This window comes from Chrysochloris asiatica, unplaced genomic scaffold, assembly GCF_000296735.1.
Source record: "Chrysochloris asiatica unplaced genomic scaffold, ChrAsi1.0 scaffold00130, whole genome shotgun sequence".
Taxonomy (NCBI): domain Eukaryota; kingdom Metazoa; phylum Chordata; class Mammalia; order Afrosoricida; family Chrysochloridae; genus Chrysochloris; species Chrysochloris asiatica.
In genome coordinates, this window is record NW_006408648.1 from 4,520,796 (window position 1) to 4,536,271 (window position 15,476).

Below are 15,476 nucleotides of genomic sequence, written 5' to 3' on the forward strand. Positions count from 1 at the left end.
CTGCACTTCTTCCAACACAGATCTGTTTGTTTTTTTGTTAGCCCTTGGCACTTTCAATATTCTCCTCCAACACCATAACTCAAAAGCATCAATTTTACGGTCTTCCTTATTCACTGTCCAGCTTTTGCATGCATATGAGATTATTGAAAATACTATGGCTTGGGTCAGGCGCGCCTTAGTCCTCAAGCTGACATCTTTGCTCAGCTGCTAGAAACCTTATATAGGGTTGCTATGGGTTGGAACCGACTTAATAGCACTCAACAAGCACCTAAAAAGTTGGCAGTTTAAACCCACACAGAGGCTCTGTGGGAGAAAAACCTAGCCATCTGCTCCCATAAATATCCCTGTGAGGCAGTTGTTCTATTTGTCACATGGGGCCACTATGAGTCTAAATCAACTCAGTGTCAAACAATGTTGTCCAACCCCTGTTCCAGACATTCTGAGTTGCATCAAGGAGAAGAAGACTCCTCCCCAGAATGCAGAACTGGAGGAGCCAAGCTTTGCTTAAAGGATGGTTACATTCACAATGAAAGGTCCCTACCACTCTAGTGGACTGAAGGGTGTGGCAGAGTACACAAAGGATGGTTGTTAAGTGTCTGTTTCCAAAGAGTGGCTGCTGAGTTTGAACCGCCAAGCTTGTGGTTCCAACTGCCCTTATTTATGGTCGAGTGCTCATTCTACAGCGCCACACAAAGGAGAGTGAGAACTCAACTTCAGGGTGGAGAGAACTGGGAATGACCACCTGGCTGACTTTTACCTTGTGGGGACTTCGTGAGGGACGCAGCAGTGCTCAGTGGCCTGCAAAGGAGGTTGCTTGTTTTATCTCTTTTATCAATCTCAAAAGGTGCTCTGGTAGCGTAGTGGTTAGGAGCTGGGCTGCCAACCATAAGGTCAGCAGTTCGAAACTACCAGCTGTTCCACGGGAGAAAGATGAGGCGTTCTGCTCTCGTAGAGATTTACAGCCTCGGAAATCCTGTGCAGGGTCACTATGAGTCAGAACCGACTCCACAGTACTTAACAACAACAACAACATCAAGCTCAAAGCCTGAGAATCCTACACTATTGGTCAGAACAACATTTCTCTCAAAATCTACCCTATGAGCATCATACCTCATTAACATAACAAAAACAAACCATTCCCAAACAGGATTATAGCCAGGCGCATAGAAGTTAGGATTTAAAACACAGTTTGAGGGGCACAGCTCAATCTATTAATACAGCTTCTCATTTGTTGCATAGTGCCTGTTAAAAGCTTGTAAGCAGCCATCTAAGAGCAGCCATCTAAGACACAATAATTAGTGTCTATCCACCTGGAGTAACAGAGGAAGGCAAGTCAGGAACAGGAGGAGGAAAAACTGGAAGGTGTGGCTAATTGTCTCCATAAACAAATGAGACCAGAAGGGCCAGATTATACTCAGCTCCTGTTACTGAACACTTCGATCAGAGATGATATTGGAGAATCCTGATCAAAGCGGTGGGGGTGGGGCTCTGGATATAGAAATGAATTTCAGATTATAATGGTCTCCTGACTTTCCAGAGCCACGGAGGGTGAATGAATCCCTGGAACTATTGCCGCTAGATAAGCTTTAAACCTTAAACCAAAAATATCCCCAGTAGTCTTAAAACAGAACAATAAAATCAAACTCACTGCTGTCAAGTTGATTCTGATTCATAGCGATCCTATAAAACAGAGTAGAACTGCTCCCCAGGGTTTCCGAGGCTATAAATCTTTACAAAATCAGACTGCCTCAGCTTTCTCCTGCAGAACAGCTGGTGGATGCTTAACACACCGTGCCAACAGGGCTCCTTAAACTGAACAGTTGTTTCGCTTCATTAGTGAAAATGTTTCCCTTGAGCATGGTGCTTTTGGGATCAAACAGACAGCAGTGAAGTCTAAGAAATAAACAGAACCACTTAGAAAAGAAGGATGAGAAGGGTTGCACGACTTGAAGAATGTACCCATGTCATTGAATTGTACATGCAGAATTTGTTGAATTGCTATACGTTCTGCTGTGCATATTTTCAACAATAACAAAAGTAAAACTTTCTTTTTAAATGATCAAAAGAGTACACAGGCAACCTACAGACAGGAAGAAAAACTTTAGTAACCACATATCTAATAAGGGTCTAATATCCAAAATATATCTAGAACGCCTGCAATTTAACAACAAAATGACAAATGATTCAATTTAAACACAGGCAAAGAGCATGAAAAGACACTTCAAAGAGAATGTTCAAGTAGCCAAGAAAACACATGAAAAGATTCTCACTATCATTAGCTATTCCTACTGTCATCAAGTCGTTTCCAACTCAGTGACTCTATGTAGGGTTTCTGATACTGCAAATCTTTATGGGAGCAGGTAGTCTCATTTTTCCCCCACAAAGCAGCTGGTGGGTTTGATCCTCCGCTCTTGCAGTTAACAACAATAACAATGGCATTGTTATTGTTGTTAAGTGCCGTCGCTTCCAAATCATAGCGGCCATGTACAGGGTTTCTAAGGAATAAGTGCCATCAAGTAGGTTCCAATTCATAGTAACCCTGTAGGTGGTTTCCAAGGAGCAACTGGTGGGTTTGAACTCCCTTGTGGTTCACAGTACAGTGCTGATCCATGGTGCCATTGTTGTTGTTGTTAAGTGCTGTCAAGTCGGTTCCGATCCATAGCGACCCTGTACAGGGTTTCCAAGGTTGTAAATCTTTACGGGAGCAGAAAGCCTCATCTTTCTCCCACGGAGTGGCTGGTAGTTTCGAACTGCTGACCTTAAGGTTTGCAGCCTGATTTGTAACCACTATGCTACCAGAGCTCCCATTAGAGGCAAATCAAAATTACAGTAAGATACCACCTCACCCTTACTAGAATAGAAGTGAGCACAAACAGAAAAGAAAAAAAAATTTTGGTGAGAATGTGGGAAGTTGGAAACCCATGTCGGTTGCTGCTGAAAATGGTCTAACCATTGTGGAAAACAGTGTAACAATCCATCAGAACACTAGAAATAGAACTCCAGTGTGATCCAGCAATCCCACTCCTAGGCCATTTCACAAAGGGACCTAAAAGTAAGGACATGAACAGACATCTGTGTACTGATGTTCAATGCAGCACTATTCTCAATAGCAAACACATGGAAACAATGCAAGTGCCCTTCAGCAGGTGAATGGATACACAAATTGTACATAGATACTATGGAATACTAAGGAGCTCTGGTAGCGTATTGGTTACAAATTGGGCTGCGAACCGAAAGGTCAGCAGTTCGAAACTTCCAGATGTTCCGTGGGAGAAAGATGAGGCTTTCTGCTCCCGTAAATATTTACAGCCTCAGAAACCCTGTACAGGGTCACTATGAGTTGGAACTGACTCCGCGGCACACCACCACCACCTCCCCACCACTATGAAATACTACTCTAAGCAAAACAATGCCCTGATACATACTATATATAACATGGACAAACCATGAAGACCTTATGCTGAATGAAATAAGTCAATCACAAAAGGACAAATTTTATATAGTCTCACTTGTATGAATTGATAAATTAAAAAACCCAACCCCCCCTCCGAAACACAAAACAAAAAAACATCAACTAATAGTTATTAGTGGTTACCAGGAGCAAGAGAAGGAACGGAGAAGGGGAATTGTTTTTTGGGGAAGTACTGAATGTTTGTCTACTATGGGAAAACTGGTATTGAACTAAGGATAACCGTTACACATCTTGACTATTGTAATTGATGTCAATAAGTTGTATACTAGAGGAAAAAAAAGGGTGAAATGACAAATATTTAATTGTACCACAGACACAAAGAAGCTGCAGTTGTTGATTCTACTTAGTTACCAACTTATTGGGATTAGGTTTTTGGTTCAAAGGTTTAGGGCAGTGGTTTCATGGGCCTGACCTAATGGAGTTTTAAGAGTTCCTGCTCTGCCTCCTAGTTCAGTGAAGAGTACCTGGAGTCTGAAAAGCTTGCTCAACAGCCATCCAAGATACAACATTTGGTCTCTACTCACCTTGAGTAACAAAAGAGGATCAGAGAAGAAATTGGTCTGCAGGTTTGGTTGCCTCCATGAACCTCCCTTATGAGGAGACTAGAAGAAATGGATGGTGCCAAGCTACCATTACTGATTGTTTTGATTCAGGAACCCAAAAGACAGATCTTGACCAAAAGGAGGAAAATTATGGAATGGGTCTTCAAATTCTCAATTGGAAACCAGACTTCCTAGATACACTGAAACTGGAGGAATCATTCCCTGAATCTACTACCTGGAAATAACTTTTAAACCTTAAACCAACTATCCCACAAAGTCATCTTTAAACAAAACACCAGTTTAGCTCAATAAACAATGCCTGCTTCTAAAAGAATTACCTCTGTGGGATCAAAATGACGACAAAGCACAAATAACTTTGAGGGGCAGAGAGTGTGGGCTGGCAAAGATGAAACAATATGGACAGAGATAATAAGAGTGGTGGCACAAGATGGAGTGTGGAACCATTGTCAATGAAGTGTGTGTGTTGAATGAGTATATTTTTACTGTGTATTTTTTCACCAAAATAAAACAATATGAAATTTAACAGAAGATGCAAGTGAGTAGATCACAAAAGGAAAGTGTTGACAAACATTTAAAGAGGATTCTAAATGTTTAAGAATTCCACTATTCCAGAATTGCCCACAAAACCCCAGTCTCCTGGGACTGACTTCATGGAAACATTCTGGAGTTAGAAACAGAAGTTGGTAATGTTTGCATTTACCCCACCACCAGCCAGAGCCCCAGGGGGCAAGCAGTGGAGATTTGGCAGAGGACCAAGAAGGGGTGGCTCCAGGTCTGTCTGTCATGATGCCTAGCTGCTCCTCCAGTCTCCTGGATTTGCTGTGTTGCAAAGAGAGATTCTGCGGCAGGTCTCAGGGGTACTCACAGCAGGCCGCCATCTGTGCCCCGTGCGGTCATTAAACCACACAGCTCTGGAACACTACCAGGAAATGGTCCCTAATTATCGATAAGAACAGATCAGTCTAACTTGCATGCTCCATGCAAGAAACGTGTAATAGATTTCAGCCATGTATATAAGGCTGGCCTTTTAAAAAAAACCAAACAAGTTGCTGAGACTTTGCTCAGTCTGCTAATTGAAATCAGGTGAGATCAGTGTGGCCCTCACCCAAGGTGAAGGGTGTGTGGTCACTTCTAGAAAATGGAGATTGCTCTGAAACCTTCAGAGAAAAAAGGGACACAGAACTTCAAGACCTGGTATCTCTCAACAAAGAAGCAAACAGAAAACCAGCCCTACATAAGTCACTGTCAAAGGGACTTTATTTGATGGGTGTGTGTATGTGTGACACATGTTGCAACTAGACGGTAAAAGAGACAGAGTCAGTGTGCCTCCGAGACACAAAGGAAGTAAGCCCCTTTATGGCATCTCCTTGCTCCTTTGGTATTGCTTAATGGATAATAAAGTAAATTACTAAGTTTACATCTTTTAGGAAGTAAATACTTTAAACATTTAAAGCTAGAGTTGTTTCCCCCTGGGGTCTTTTCACTAACTGACCTTTGGTTAATTTTGACTGCCTGGCTGCTCTGTAGGAAGGGAAGGTGAGGAAGTTATGTCCTTTCATTGATTCCATGTGTGTTTGTCCACTGATTAACCTTGTGTGTTCCATGGACCAGGAGCAGATACTCAGAATATTGCTTGGGTGAGAGTTGGGAGGGGCACCTATAGGGGCAACTTGTGAATAATGTCTGTTTCTGATTTCAGCGCTCAGAATAGCTCCAGAATCCTACTTGCCTCCTCCAGGGTGTTTCTATTTGGGTTTCTGCTTTTTTTCTACTCTTTGTAGAAAAGAACATGGGGCCACCATATCCACTGGACTCATGGTGGATTCCACTGATGCACAATGGAACAAAATGCCCAGTCCTGTGTGGATCCACTGCAATCCACTGGGTTTTCACTGGCTGATTTTCAGAAGTAGATCTTCAAGACTTCCTTTCCAGTCTTTCCTATCTCGATGCTCCATCATAAAAGCATTATGCAAGCCTCCACTGACAGGTTGGTAGTGGCTACAGCGCAAGAGGTACGTAGGCCAGAAAAGGAAGCCACCTCTCCTGCATCGAAAACTAGAAGTCTATCCCAGAACCACTATGCCTCTCTCCACTCTTAGCAAGTCTAATGTGGTGAATCCACTTTCCTTTTCCCTTGACTCAAAAATAAAAAATAAAACATCACTAAACAAAATGAAACATGACCTGCCTCTCAATCTGCAGCCTGGGTCACTGGCAAACGTTTGACCCAGGGCTGGCTTTTCGCTGCCACGAGAACATTTCTGAGCATGGCCGACCAGCAGTCACTGGAGGCTCAGGGAGCATGAACTCATTTCATTCTCAGCCAGAGCCAGATATTTGGAAGGGAACTTTGCCAAAAGAAAATTGCATAGTCGTGTTCCCTAGCCAAAGAGAAAGGCGTTTGTGTTATTATTTGTTTCTGATTATCTGTGCCCTCCCTCCTGGCTCCTTGGCATGGGTAATGATGACACAGCTGTTTCTGCAACACATTTGCAAAACAAACGTCACCCTTGCTCTCCAGAAAGCCATGGCTCCTTGATTCCTTTAATTCCTTCTCACTTGTGTGACGGGCAGAGCTGTGGGGGTGGGGTGAGGGTCAGCACAGCTCTGTGATGTCCACGGCCCAAATCTGGACCATTCCACATTCATCAGCAGCGCAGTGCTGCACTAGCACACTAGTGGAGCAGAAAATTCAAACGCCCTTGCGGTTCATTTCTAGGTCGGGTGTCTTTTCCCATCCAATTTACCTTCTCATTATATTTTGTTGAAAGCAGCATTTCCCAAATGGGTGTTCCGTGATACATTGTTTGGGAGATGTTAATGTGGAAGGAGTCAAATCCATTTGGAAAAAGGATACATCCTCACTCTCCTCTTGGAAATTCACAACAGCATACACACATAACCACACTCAAGGCTCCCAGATTCCAGAGACATGCTATTTTGAGCCCCAATCAGTTTAATTTCATTCAACTCCGTAATCCAGTCATTTCTAAACTTGTTTAGGAATAGAATGCTGGTGGAGGTGTTTTGTTTTATTTTTCCCCATGGAACCAGCTTCACAGATGCTATTTTGGGAAATGCCAGTTTAGTTAATGCAGTTAAGAATTTGGTACCTCAGGAAGGCCTGGGCGGGGTAAGTGGGCTGAGAAGCTACCCTGGCCCCTGAGGGCTGCCTGGCTAGGAGACAAGCCCCGATGGAGCATGACCTGGGCTGACAAGCTGGAATGATTGAGGCTGTAGTGGGGGACATGGTAGCCATTATTACCTTTTAGTACTGCAGGCATCAGGGCAGGTTGGGCACTTCTCACACGTCTCCCCAAAGGCTCCTGGCTCTGTACACTGGCACTGCCCACAGACACAGCGCCCACGGTCACTGCAGATCTGGCCATCCTTGGCGCGGCACGTGCTGATGTCTGTTGAGCAGTTACAGTTGTCCCCGATGTAACCTGCGTGGCACTTGCATTCTCCACAGTGGCACTCGCCATGGCCTGAAAGAACACACGCGGCACATCAGGGCCCAGCCGCCTTCACCCACAAACATATAACCAGGCACTGGGGATACAACAGACTGAGGCACGGGCCCTGTCCTCAGAGTCTGTTTGGGGAGACAGACGGGACCTAGAGCAGATATGGAATGACAGCAGGGCATCCTCTGCAGATGTCTGGCCTGATGGGGTCTGGGGTGGTGGGTGGTCCAAGTCATACCACAGGACCAGGAGCCAGGACCGACCCCCAATGGTGTCCACATGCTAACCCGAGGAACTTGTGAATGTTAGTTTATATGACTAAAGGAACTGTGCAGATGTAATAAAGTTAAGGATTTCAAGATGGGGAGAGTGTCCTGCTTGGGCCTGGTATAATGACAAAGGGTCCTTTTAAGAAAGAGGCAGAGCAACCAATGGCCACAGTGGTCAAAACAGCCTGCCATTGGTATAATGAAAGACACATAGATTAATGGAACAGAACTGAGAACCCTAAAGTAAATCCATCCACATACAATCAACTGATGTTTGACAAAAAGCCAAAATGCATTAAATGGGGAAGAGACAGTCTCTTCAACAAATGGTGTTGGCAAAACTAGAAATCAATTTGGAAAAGAATGAAATAAGACGCCTTATCTCACACCATATATAAAAACAACTCAACATGGATTGTTTGTTGTTAAGTGCCATCGAGTCGATTCCGACCCATAGCAACCCTGTATAACGTTTCCAAGGTGCAGCTGGTGAGCTTGAACCACTGACCTTACAGTTCAAACGACTTTGGAGTATGACGCATTAACCCATAGCACCACACCAGGACTCCCCAATCTGGATTAGAGATCTAAATTTAAACCCAGAATTATAAAGATCGTCCATGAAAAAAATAAGGTCAAACTTGAGGGCTCTAATACATGACATAGACTAATAACCATGGTGAAAACCACACAAACAGCAGAGGAAAAAATAGATGACTGGGACACACTAAAAATTAGATACTTATGTGCATCAAAAGATCTCACCAAAAGAGTAAAAAGGGAGCCCACAGAATGGGAAAAAATCTTTTGCAATGACATATATCAGACAAGGGACTAATCTCTGAAGTTCATAGGAAACTACAACACCTCTGGTACCGTAGTGGTTACAAGTCGGTCTGCTAACCTCAAGGTCAGCAGTTTGACACTACCAGCCATTCTGTGGGAGAAAGATGAGGCTTTCTGCTCCATTAAAGATTTACAGCCTCAGAAACCCTATACGGGGTCACTATGAGTTGGAACTGACTCCATGGCACACTACCACACCACCTCTACAAGAAAAAGACAAATAATCCAATTATAAAAATGGACGCAGGACAGGAACAGACACTTGACTGAAGAAGACATCGGGCAGCCAACAGACATATGAAGAAATGTTCACGATTGTTACCCATTTGAAAGAAGCAGATCAAAATAACAATGAGGTATCATCTCACACCAGCAGTAACAGGGAAGTTCAAGAAATCAGAGGACAACAAATGCTGGCTAAGGTGGACTGGGACCCTCCTACATTGCTGGTGGGACTGTAAAATGGTTCAACCACTCTGGAAAACAGTATGGTGCTTCCTCAGAATGCTGGAAATAAAAATATCATATGAACCAGCAATTCCTCTACTTGGTATATATCCATAAGAAATATAAGACAAAATTCGAGTAGATACATGCATACCAATGTTCAGAGCAGCACTATTCACAATGGCAAATATATGGAGACAACTTAAGTGCCCATGAACAGAAGACTGGATAAACTAACTTTGGTAGTGCACACAATGGAATACTATGCTGCCCTGAACAATAACGATGACACTGCAAATCACCTCATAACATGGATGAACCTTGAGGACATAATTTTGAGTGAAATTAGTCTTTTAATTTTACAATTTTTAAAAAAAGAATATATTATGAAAGTCCTCCAGATTACTATTAAATACTGTGCATACCTTATTACATTTTCATATATGTGTATATGTCTACATTTTATAGGAAAATTTATCTCAAAGATGAAGTATGAGTTTGAGAATTCATAATCTAACTCACTATTATGACTTAATTTTTTTCTAAATGGCTAGGGTAGAACTGCACTGAAATTTATATTAATAAATGTTATATGCCATGACCCACCAAAAAAAAAAAAAAAGAGAGCGCAAGAGGCAGGGGAAGACTGGACTACAGGAGGAGGAGGAGATTACAGAAATAAAATACTTCTGAAGATGGAAGAAGGACCACAAGCCAAGGAATGCAGCACTGGAAGCTAGAAAAAGCACAAAAAATGGACTCGGCTAGAAAGTCTCCAGAAAGAAACAGGTCTCCTAACTACCTTCAGTTTAGGACAGTAACTGTATGAGAAGAAATGTGTGTTGTTTTGAGCCACTACGTTTGTGATCATTTGCTACAGCAGCAATAGGAAACAAACACAGTTGTTCTCCCTCAGTCTTAACAAGATCGAGCTCTTCCTCTGGCCTTGAGACTCAGAGTCAACAATGGGTGATTTAGGAGCAGCTGCTGAGAACACCACCAGGAGCATCAGCACTGAATGCTTATTTACCAGCTTCCATTGAGTTAACTCTGACTCATGGTGACCCCAAGTGTGTCAGAGCACAACTGTGCTCCATGAAGTTCTCAGTGGCTGATTCTGGGGAGGTAGACCAGCGGGTCTTACTTCAGAGGTGCCTATGGGTGGGCTTGAATTTCCAACTTTTCCATTAATAGCTGAGTGTGTTAACCATTTGCACCACCCGGGGATCTTAAGATATGAGGAAGCTTTCAAAGTTCATGGAAACAAAGAATTAAAAGATAATGGAATTTTTCAACAAAATTTTGAAGTTCTGTCATATATATATATTATATATTATTGTTGCTAAGCATAGTGGTTACAAGTGGGGCTGCTAACCTCAGGGTCAGAAGTTCTAAACTACCAGCTGCTCCACGGGAGAAAGATGAGGCTTTCTGCTCCCATAAAGATTTATAGCCTCGGAAAGTCTGTATAGGATTGCTATGGGTTGGAACCGACTCCACGGCACATAATAACAACAACAAGTGCCACAGAGTTGGTTTTCACTCGCTGTGACCCTGTATAGGGTTTCCAAAGAGTGGCTGGTAAACTTGAACCACTTACCTTGCAGTTCAAACTAACCTTTCATGCCAGCACACTAACCTGCAGCGCCACACCAGGGCTCCACAACATACATACATACATGTATATATATATATGACAGAGACACGGTTCTAAGTGCTTTACATGTACGTTGTTGTTGTTAGGTGTCACTGAGTCAGCACTGACTAATAACGATCCTCTGCACAACAGAAGGAAACACTACCTGGTCCTGGGCCAACCTCACAATCATTGCTACATCTGACCCATTGCTGCTGCTACTGTTGTTGTTAAGTGCCATCAAGTCGATTCCATTTCATAGTCACCCTGTATAGGGTTTCCAAGGAGAGACTGGTGAGTTTGAACCACCAACCTTGTGATTCAAACTGACCTTGTGGTACACTTAATTCTGACAACACCCTTGTGATGTAGATCTAAGGTGCATCTGACCCATGCCATAGTATTGTCAGTTACCCCATAAGTATGCAAAAATGAGAAAGACTGGATGCATTTGAATTTAGGGATTGGCAAAGAATACTGAATATACCATGGACTGCCAGAAAACAATTCAACAAACTGATGCAGCACTGGAGGCACTCACTCATCTATGTCAAGAAATTTGGAAAACAGCTACCTGGTCAACTGATTGGGAGAGAGCCATATTTGTGCCCATTCCAAAGAAAGGCAAGCCAATAAAACATGGAAATCACAGGACAATATCATATAATATTACATGCTAATAAAATTTTACTAAAGATAATTAAAAAATAACTGCAACAGTACATTGACAGGGACTGCCAGAAGTTCAAGCTGGACTCAGATGAGGACTTAGAATGAGGGATATCATTGCTGATGTCAGATGGATCTTGGTTGAAAGCAGAGAATACCAGAAAGATGTTTACTTGTGCTTTATTTATGGACAACAATGCAGAGAACAAGCATTCTAGAACACTTAATAATCCTCACAAGGAACCGTAGCAAGGTTGTATTCTTTCACCATACTGATTCAATCTGTATGCTGAGCAATTAATCCAAGAAGCTGGATTATATAAGAACATGGCATCAGGATTGGAGGAAGACTCATTAGCATGCAATATGCAGATGATATAACCTTGCTTGCTGAAAGCCAAGAGGACTTGAAATACTTACTGATGAAGATCAAAGTCTTTAGTATGGGTTGCACCTCAATGCAAAAGAAAACAAAAATCCTCACCAATGGACCAATAAATAATATCACAATAAATGGAGAAAAGATTGAAATAGTCAAAGGCTTCATTTTGCTTGGATCTACCATCAACACTCATGGAAGTAGCAGTCAAGAAATCAAATGATGTATTGTATTACGCAAATCTGCCACACAAGACCTCTTCAAAGTGTTTAAGAGCAAAGAAGTCAGTTTGAGGACTAAAATGTTCCTGACCTGAGCCATGGTATTTTCAATAGCCTCATATGCATGTGAAAGTTTGACAATGAATAAGGAAGACCAGAGAATTGATGCATTCGAGTTATGGTGTTAGAGAAGAATATTAAAGGTGCCATAGATTGCTAGAAGAGTCAACACTAGTTGTTGGAAGAAGCACAACTAGAATGCGTGCGTCTCAGAAGCCAAGAAGGCCAGACTTCGTCTCTCATACTTCCAACATATTATCAAGAGGGACCAGTCCCTGGAGAAGGACATCATGCTTGGCAAAGTGGAGGGACAGCAAAAAAGAAGGAGACTCCCAATGAGATGGATTGGCACAGTGGCAGCACCAATGGGCTCAAGTGTAGCAGTAATTGTGAGGGTGGTGCAGGACCAGTCAGTATTTTGTTCTGTTGTACATAGGGTTGCTATGCATCAGAAACAACTCAATGGCACTTAACAACAACAGCCAGAAAACAAAACAAATCAGTTTTGGAAAGCTTAGGCAGAATGCTCCTTAGAAACAAGTATGGTGAGACCTCATCTCACGTACTTTGGACATCAGGAGAGGTTAGACTCTGAAGAAGGACATCATGTTTGACAAAGTAGAGGGCCAGTGAAAAAGAGGAAGACTCTCAATGAGATGGATTGATAACAGAGTCAGATACAGTGTTTGCAACGATGGCTCAAACATAGCAACCAACAATTAGGAGAATGATATAAGATTGGGCAATGTTTCCTCTGCTGAGTCAGCACCCAACAACAAAGAGGTATGTAGTATTATTATCCTTATATTACAAGTGAGGAAACTGAGACTGAGAAAGGAAAGTGGCTAGTTGAAGCTCATATACTGAGCTGTAGTGAAGCTGGGATTCACAGCCACTGTCCGCCCCCCCACCCCTTTTTTTTATGAAATTCCCTAATATTCTTTCTTAGCTTCATATTGCTTTCTTTTTTTTTTTTCCCACTTGTAAACTGAGTTAAGGTTTATAGACAAGATCATCAGCTTTACAGTCAACAAATCATATGCTGTTTTATATCAATGATCACAATCCCCTTTCTGCAACAACAGTTATCCTGCTTCTGCCCTGTGGCTCTCCATTTACATCTGATATTTTACAAAATGAACCAAGCAAAATATCTGATGTACACTTACAAAACAACAAAATATCTATATTCATTTAAATGTCCTAAGGGCATATTCTGCAGCCAGCCTCCTGCCCACAGGCACATTGCCTTTCTCAGTCCATGAGCCTTACTAGAGCCCACAACTGCTCTCTCTCTCCATGCACCACCTCTGCCACACTGTCTCTGTTGTTACTGCTTTTTTAGGTAGGGTCAGGATCCACTTCTCTTCTATGGAAGGAGGGAAGAGCATGACCTGGCCAACATGAGCTCAGGAGGGTTGTCCTGGCTTTTCCTTGCAGGAAGGACCCTTGCCACAGCCTGTGTAGTTGTTGTTGTTGTTAAGTGCCATTGAGTCGATTCCGACCCATAGCGACCTTGTATAGGGTTCCCAAGGAGCAGCTGGTGAGTTTGAACCACCAACCTTGCAGTTCAAATGACTTTGCAGTCTGGCGCATTAGCCCACAGTGCCACACCTTTAAGGGCTGGGAATCACCTCGAGGGTCTGTACATATCAAGGGCAGGGTACATACGACTCAGACCAGAGGACAGTGTATGTGAAAAGCATGACTTCTACCATCTTCCAATGGGGGCTCCGAATCTCACACTGAGTGGATTTCCATTTGTATACTCACAGAGGCGGACAGCAATGCTGCAGGTAACCAGGCCATTTCTAAAAGGACTCTTATCTTGTACTATTTCTACAGCAGACCTTCCGTCATAATTCCATTTTGCTACAGCTGATAGTATGAAGACTGTAAGTTTGTGTTTATAGACCAGTGGGAGACTGAAGGGTGAAGGGATGAGGAGGTTCCTTGCATTTTGCTTTCATCCATAAGTCAGTCATCCTGGTAGTTGGATCCTACCCAGCATCTTCTCTGTGCCCATCAAAAATGTGATCCACAAGATAGGTCAGAACCTAGCCCCAGGAAGCCTCCACGTATTTCCTGTCCTCGCCCCCAGCCTACCCAGCTCTGTTCAGTCTGGGATCTGCAGGCGGCAGGGCAAGTTCTCTGTGTCCAGGTGGCTCAGAGCCACAGCTAACATTACACTGGGCGGGGCTGCCCTTGCATTTACCAGGCAGCACTGAGACATATGGCAAGTCCTCTGCGAGATGTGAGGAAAGGCAGACGCAGGCCAGGAGGAGGCTGTGGAATGCAGTTTAACTGCTTAGAAGTTGGTGTGCTGTGTGAGTCACAGAGCTCCTGAGGTTCACAGGTTACACAGTTGAGAGGAGGACAGCTGAGGAGAGGTCAGAGCGTATCCTGGTGGGTAACCCTGCCTTTATCTCCCTCCACCAGTTTACACAGCACCAGCTTCATGCTCTGGCAGGAAACTCCCCTACAGGAAATCTTCCCAAATGGAATGGATCCAATCCTTACAACTCCCTCATTCTTAGGCCTCAGGGACCACATTGATCTGTTTTAAATTAAAATGCTTCATTGCCAGGGGTAAGTCACCCCCACCCCTTCAGCATTTTATTAGGAAAAATCTGGAGCAAAGATGGAAGAACTGTACCATCAACAACCATATACCCATCACCCAGATTCTACCACCATAAACTTGTCACACATTGCTTTATCATGACTCACACCCACCCATCTAGCCACCTATGAATCCATACTTTCAGGAATGCATTTGGAGGTGAATTACAAATAGTGGTGCACTTCTAGGGGGCAGGTTTTTAATATCGCCTTGGCCCTTTTCCATGGCCTGTACACCACATAGCCCATAAAGCAAACATACAAAAAACAAAACGCCATGGGCAGTGCTGCATTTACAAGCAGTAAGCACATCTGTAGACCAGCCCAGAAGGACCGCTTTTCGGAGATGGTAGGTACCATTTCTCTTCCTGCTCTAATTGTATTTGGCAGCAATATAAAATTCTCTAAATAGAATCTGATATATATTCCAAAGGGTCAAAGGACTGAATAAAAGATAGCACATTAAATTGTGTTGAAACACTAAGGTTTTGGGAGAAGTGTGTGCATGCCCTGAAGGGAAACTTGCTTTCCTTGGTGACTGGATATCTTTGTGAAAAGGTCTGTTCACTGCAGAAGGTGGAAAACCAGGGAGAGCTGCTGCTACTCTCTAGTTTCCTCATGACAGTTGATCCTACTTTGGGGATTAGCGAATAGGATCTTAAAAATTTGTGAGCCGCCATCTAAGGTGCAACTATTGGTCTCTCCCTGTCTGGAGCAAAAGGGTAAAGAAAATTGAAGACACTTGGAAACAATTAGTCCAATGGACTAATGGACCACATGAAACTCAGCTTCCATGACCCTGTGACCAGAAGAACTAGATGG

The 15,476-nt window shown here is 43.1% G+C and overlaps 1 protein-coding gene across 1 annotated transcript in view; it reads right to left on the minus strand.

Annotated features, from left to right (window-relative positions):
• ITGB5 (integrin, beta 5) overlaps window positions 1-15,476 on the minus strand; it is a gene marked incomplete at its 5' end in the record, with an annotated part of 195,936 nt that overhangs the window by 15,790 nt on the left and 164,670 nt on the right. The window contains one exon of the mRNA XM_006869428.1: window positions 7,304-7,526. Within this exon, the coding sequence (XP_006869490.1) occupies window positions 7,304-7,526 (223 nt within the window). The remainder of the gene's footprint in view (window positions 1-7,303; window positions 7,527-15,476) is intronic.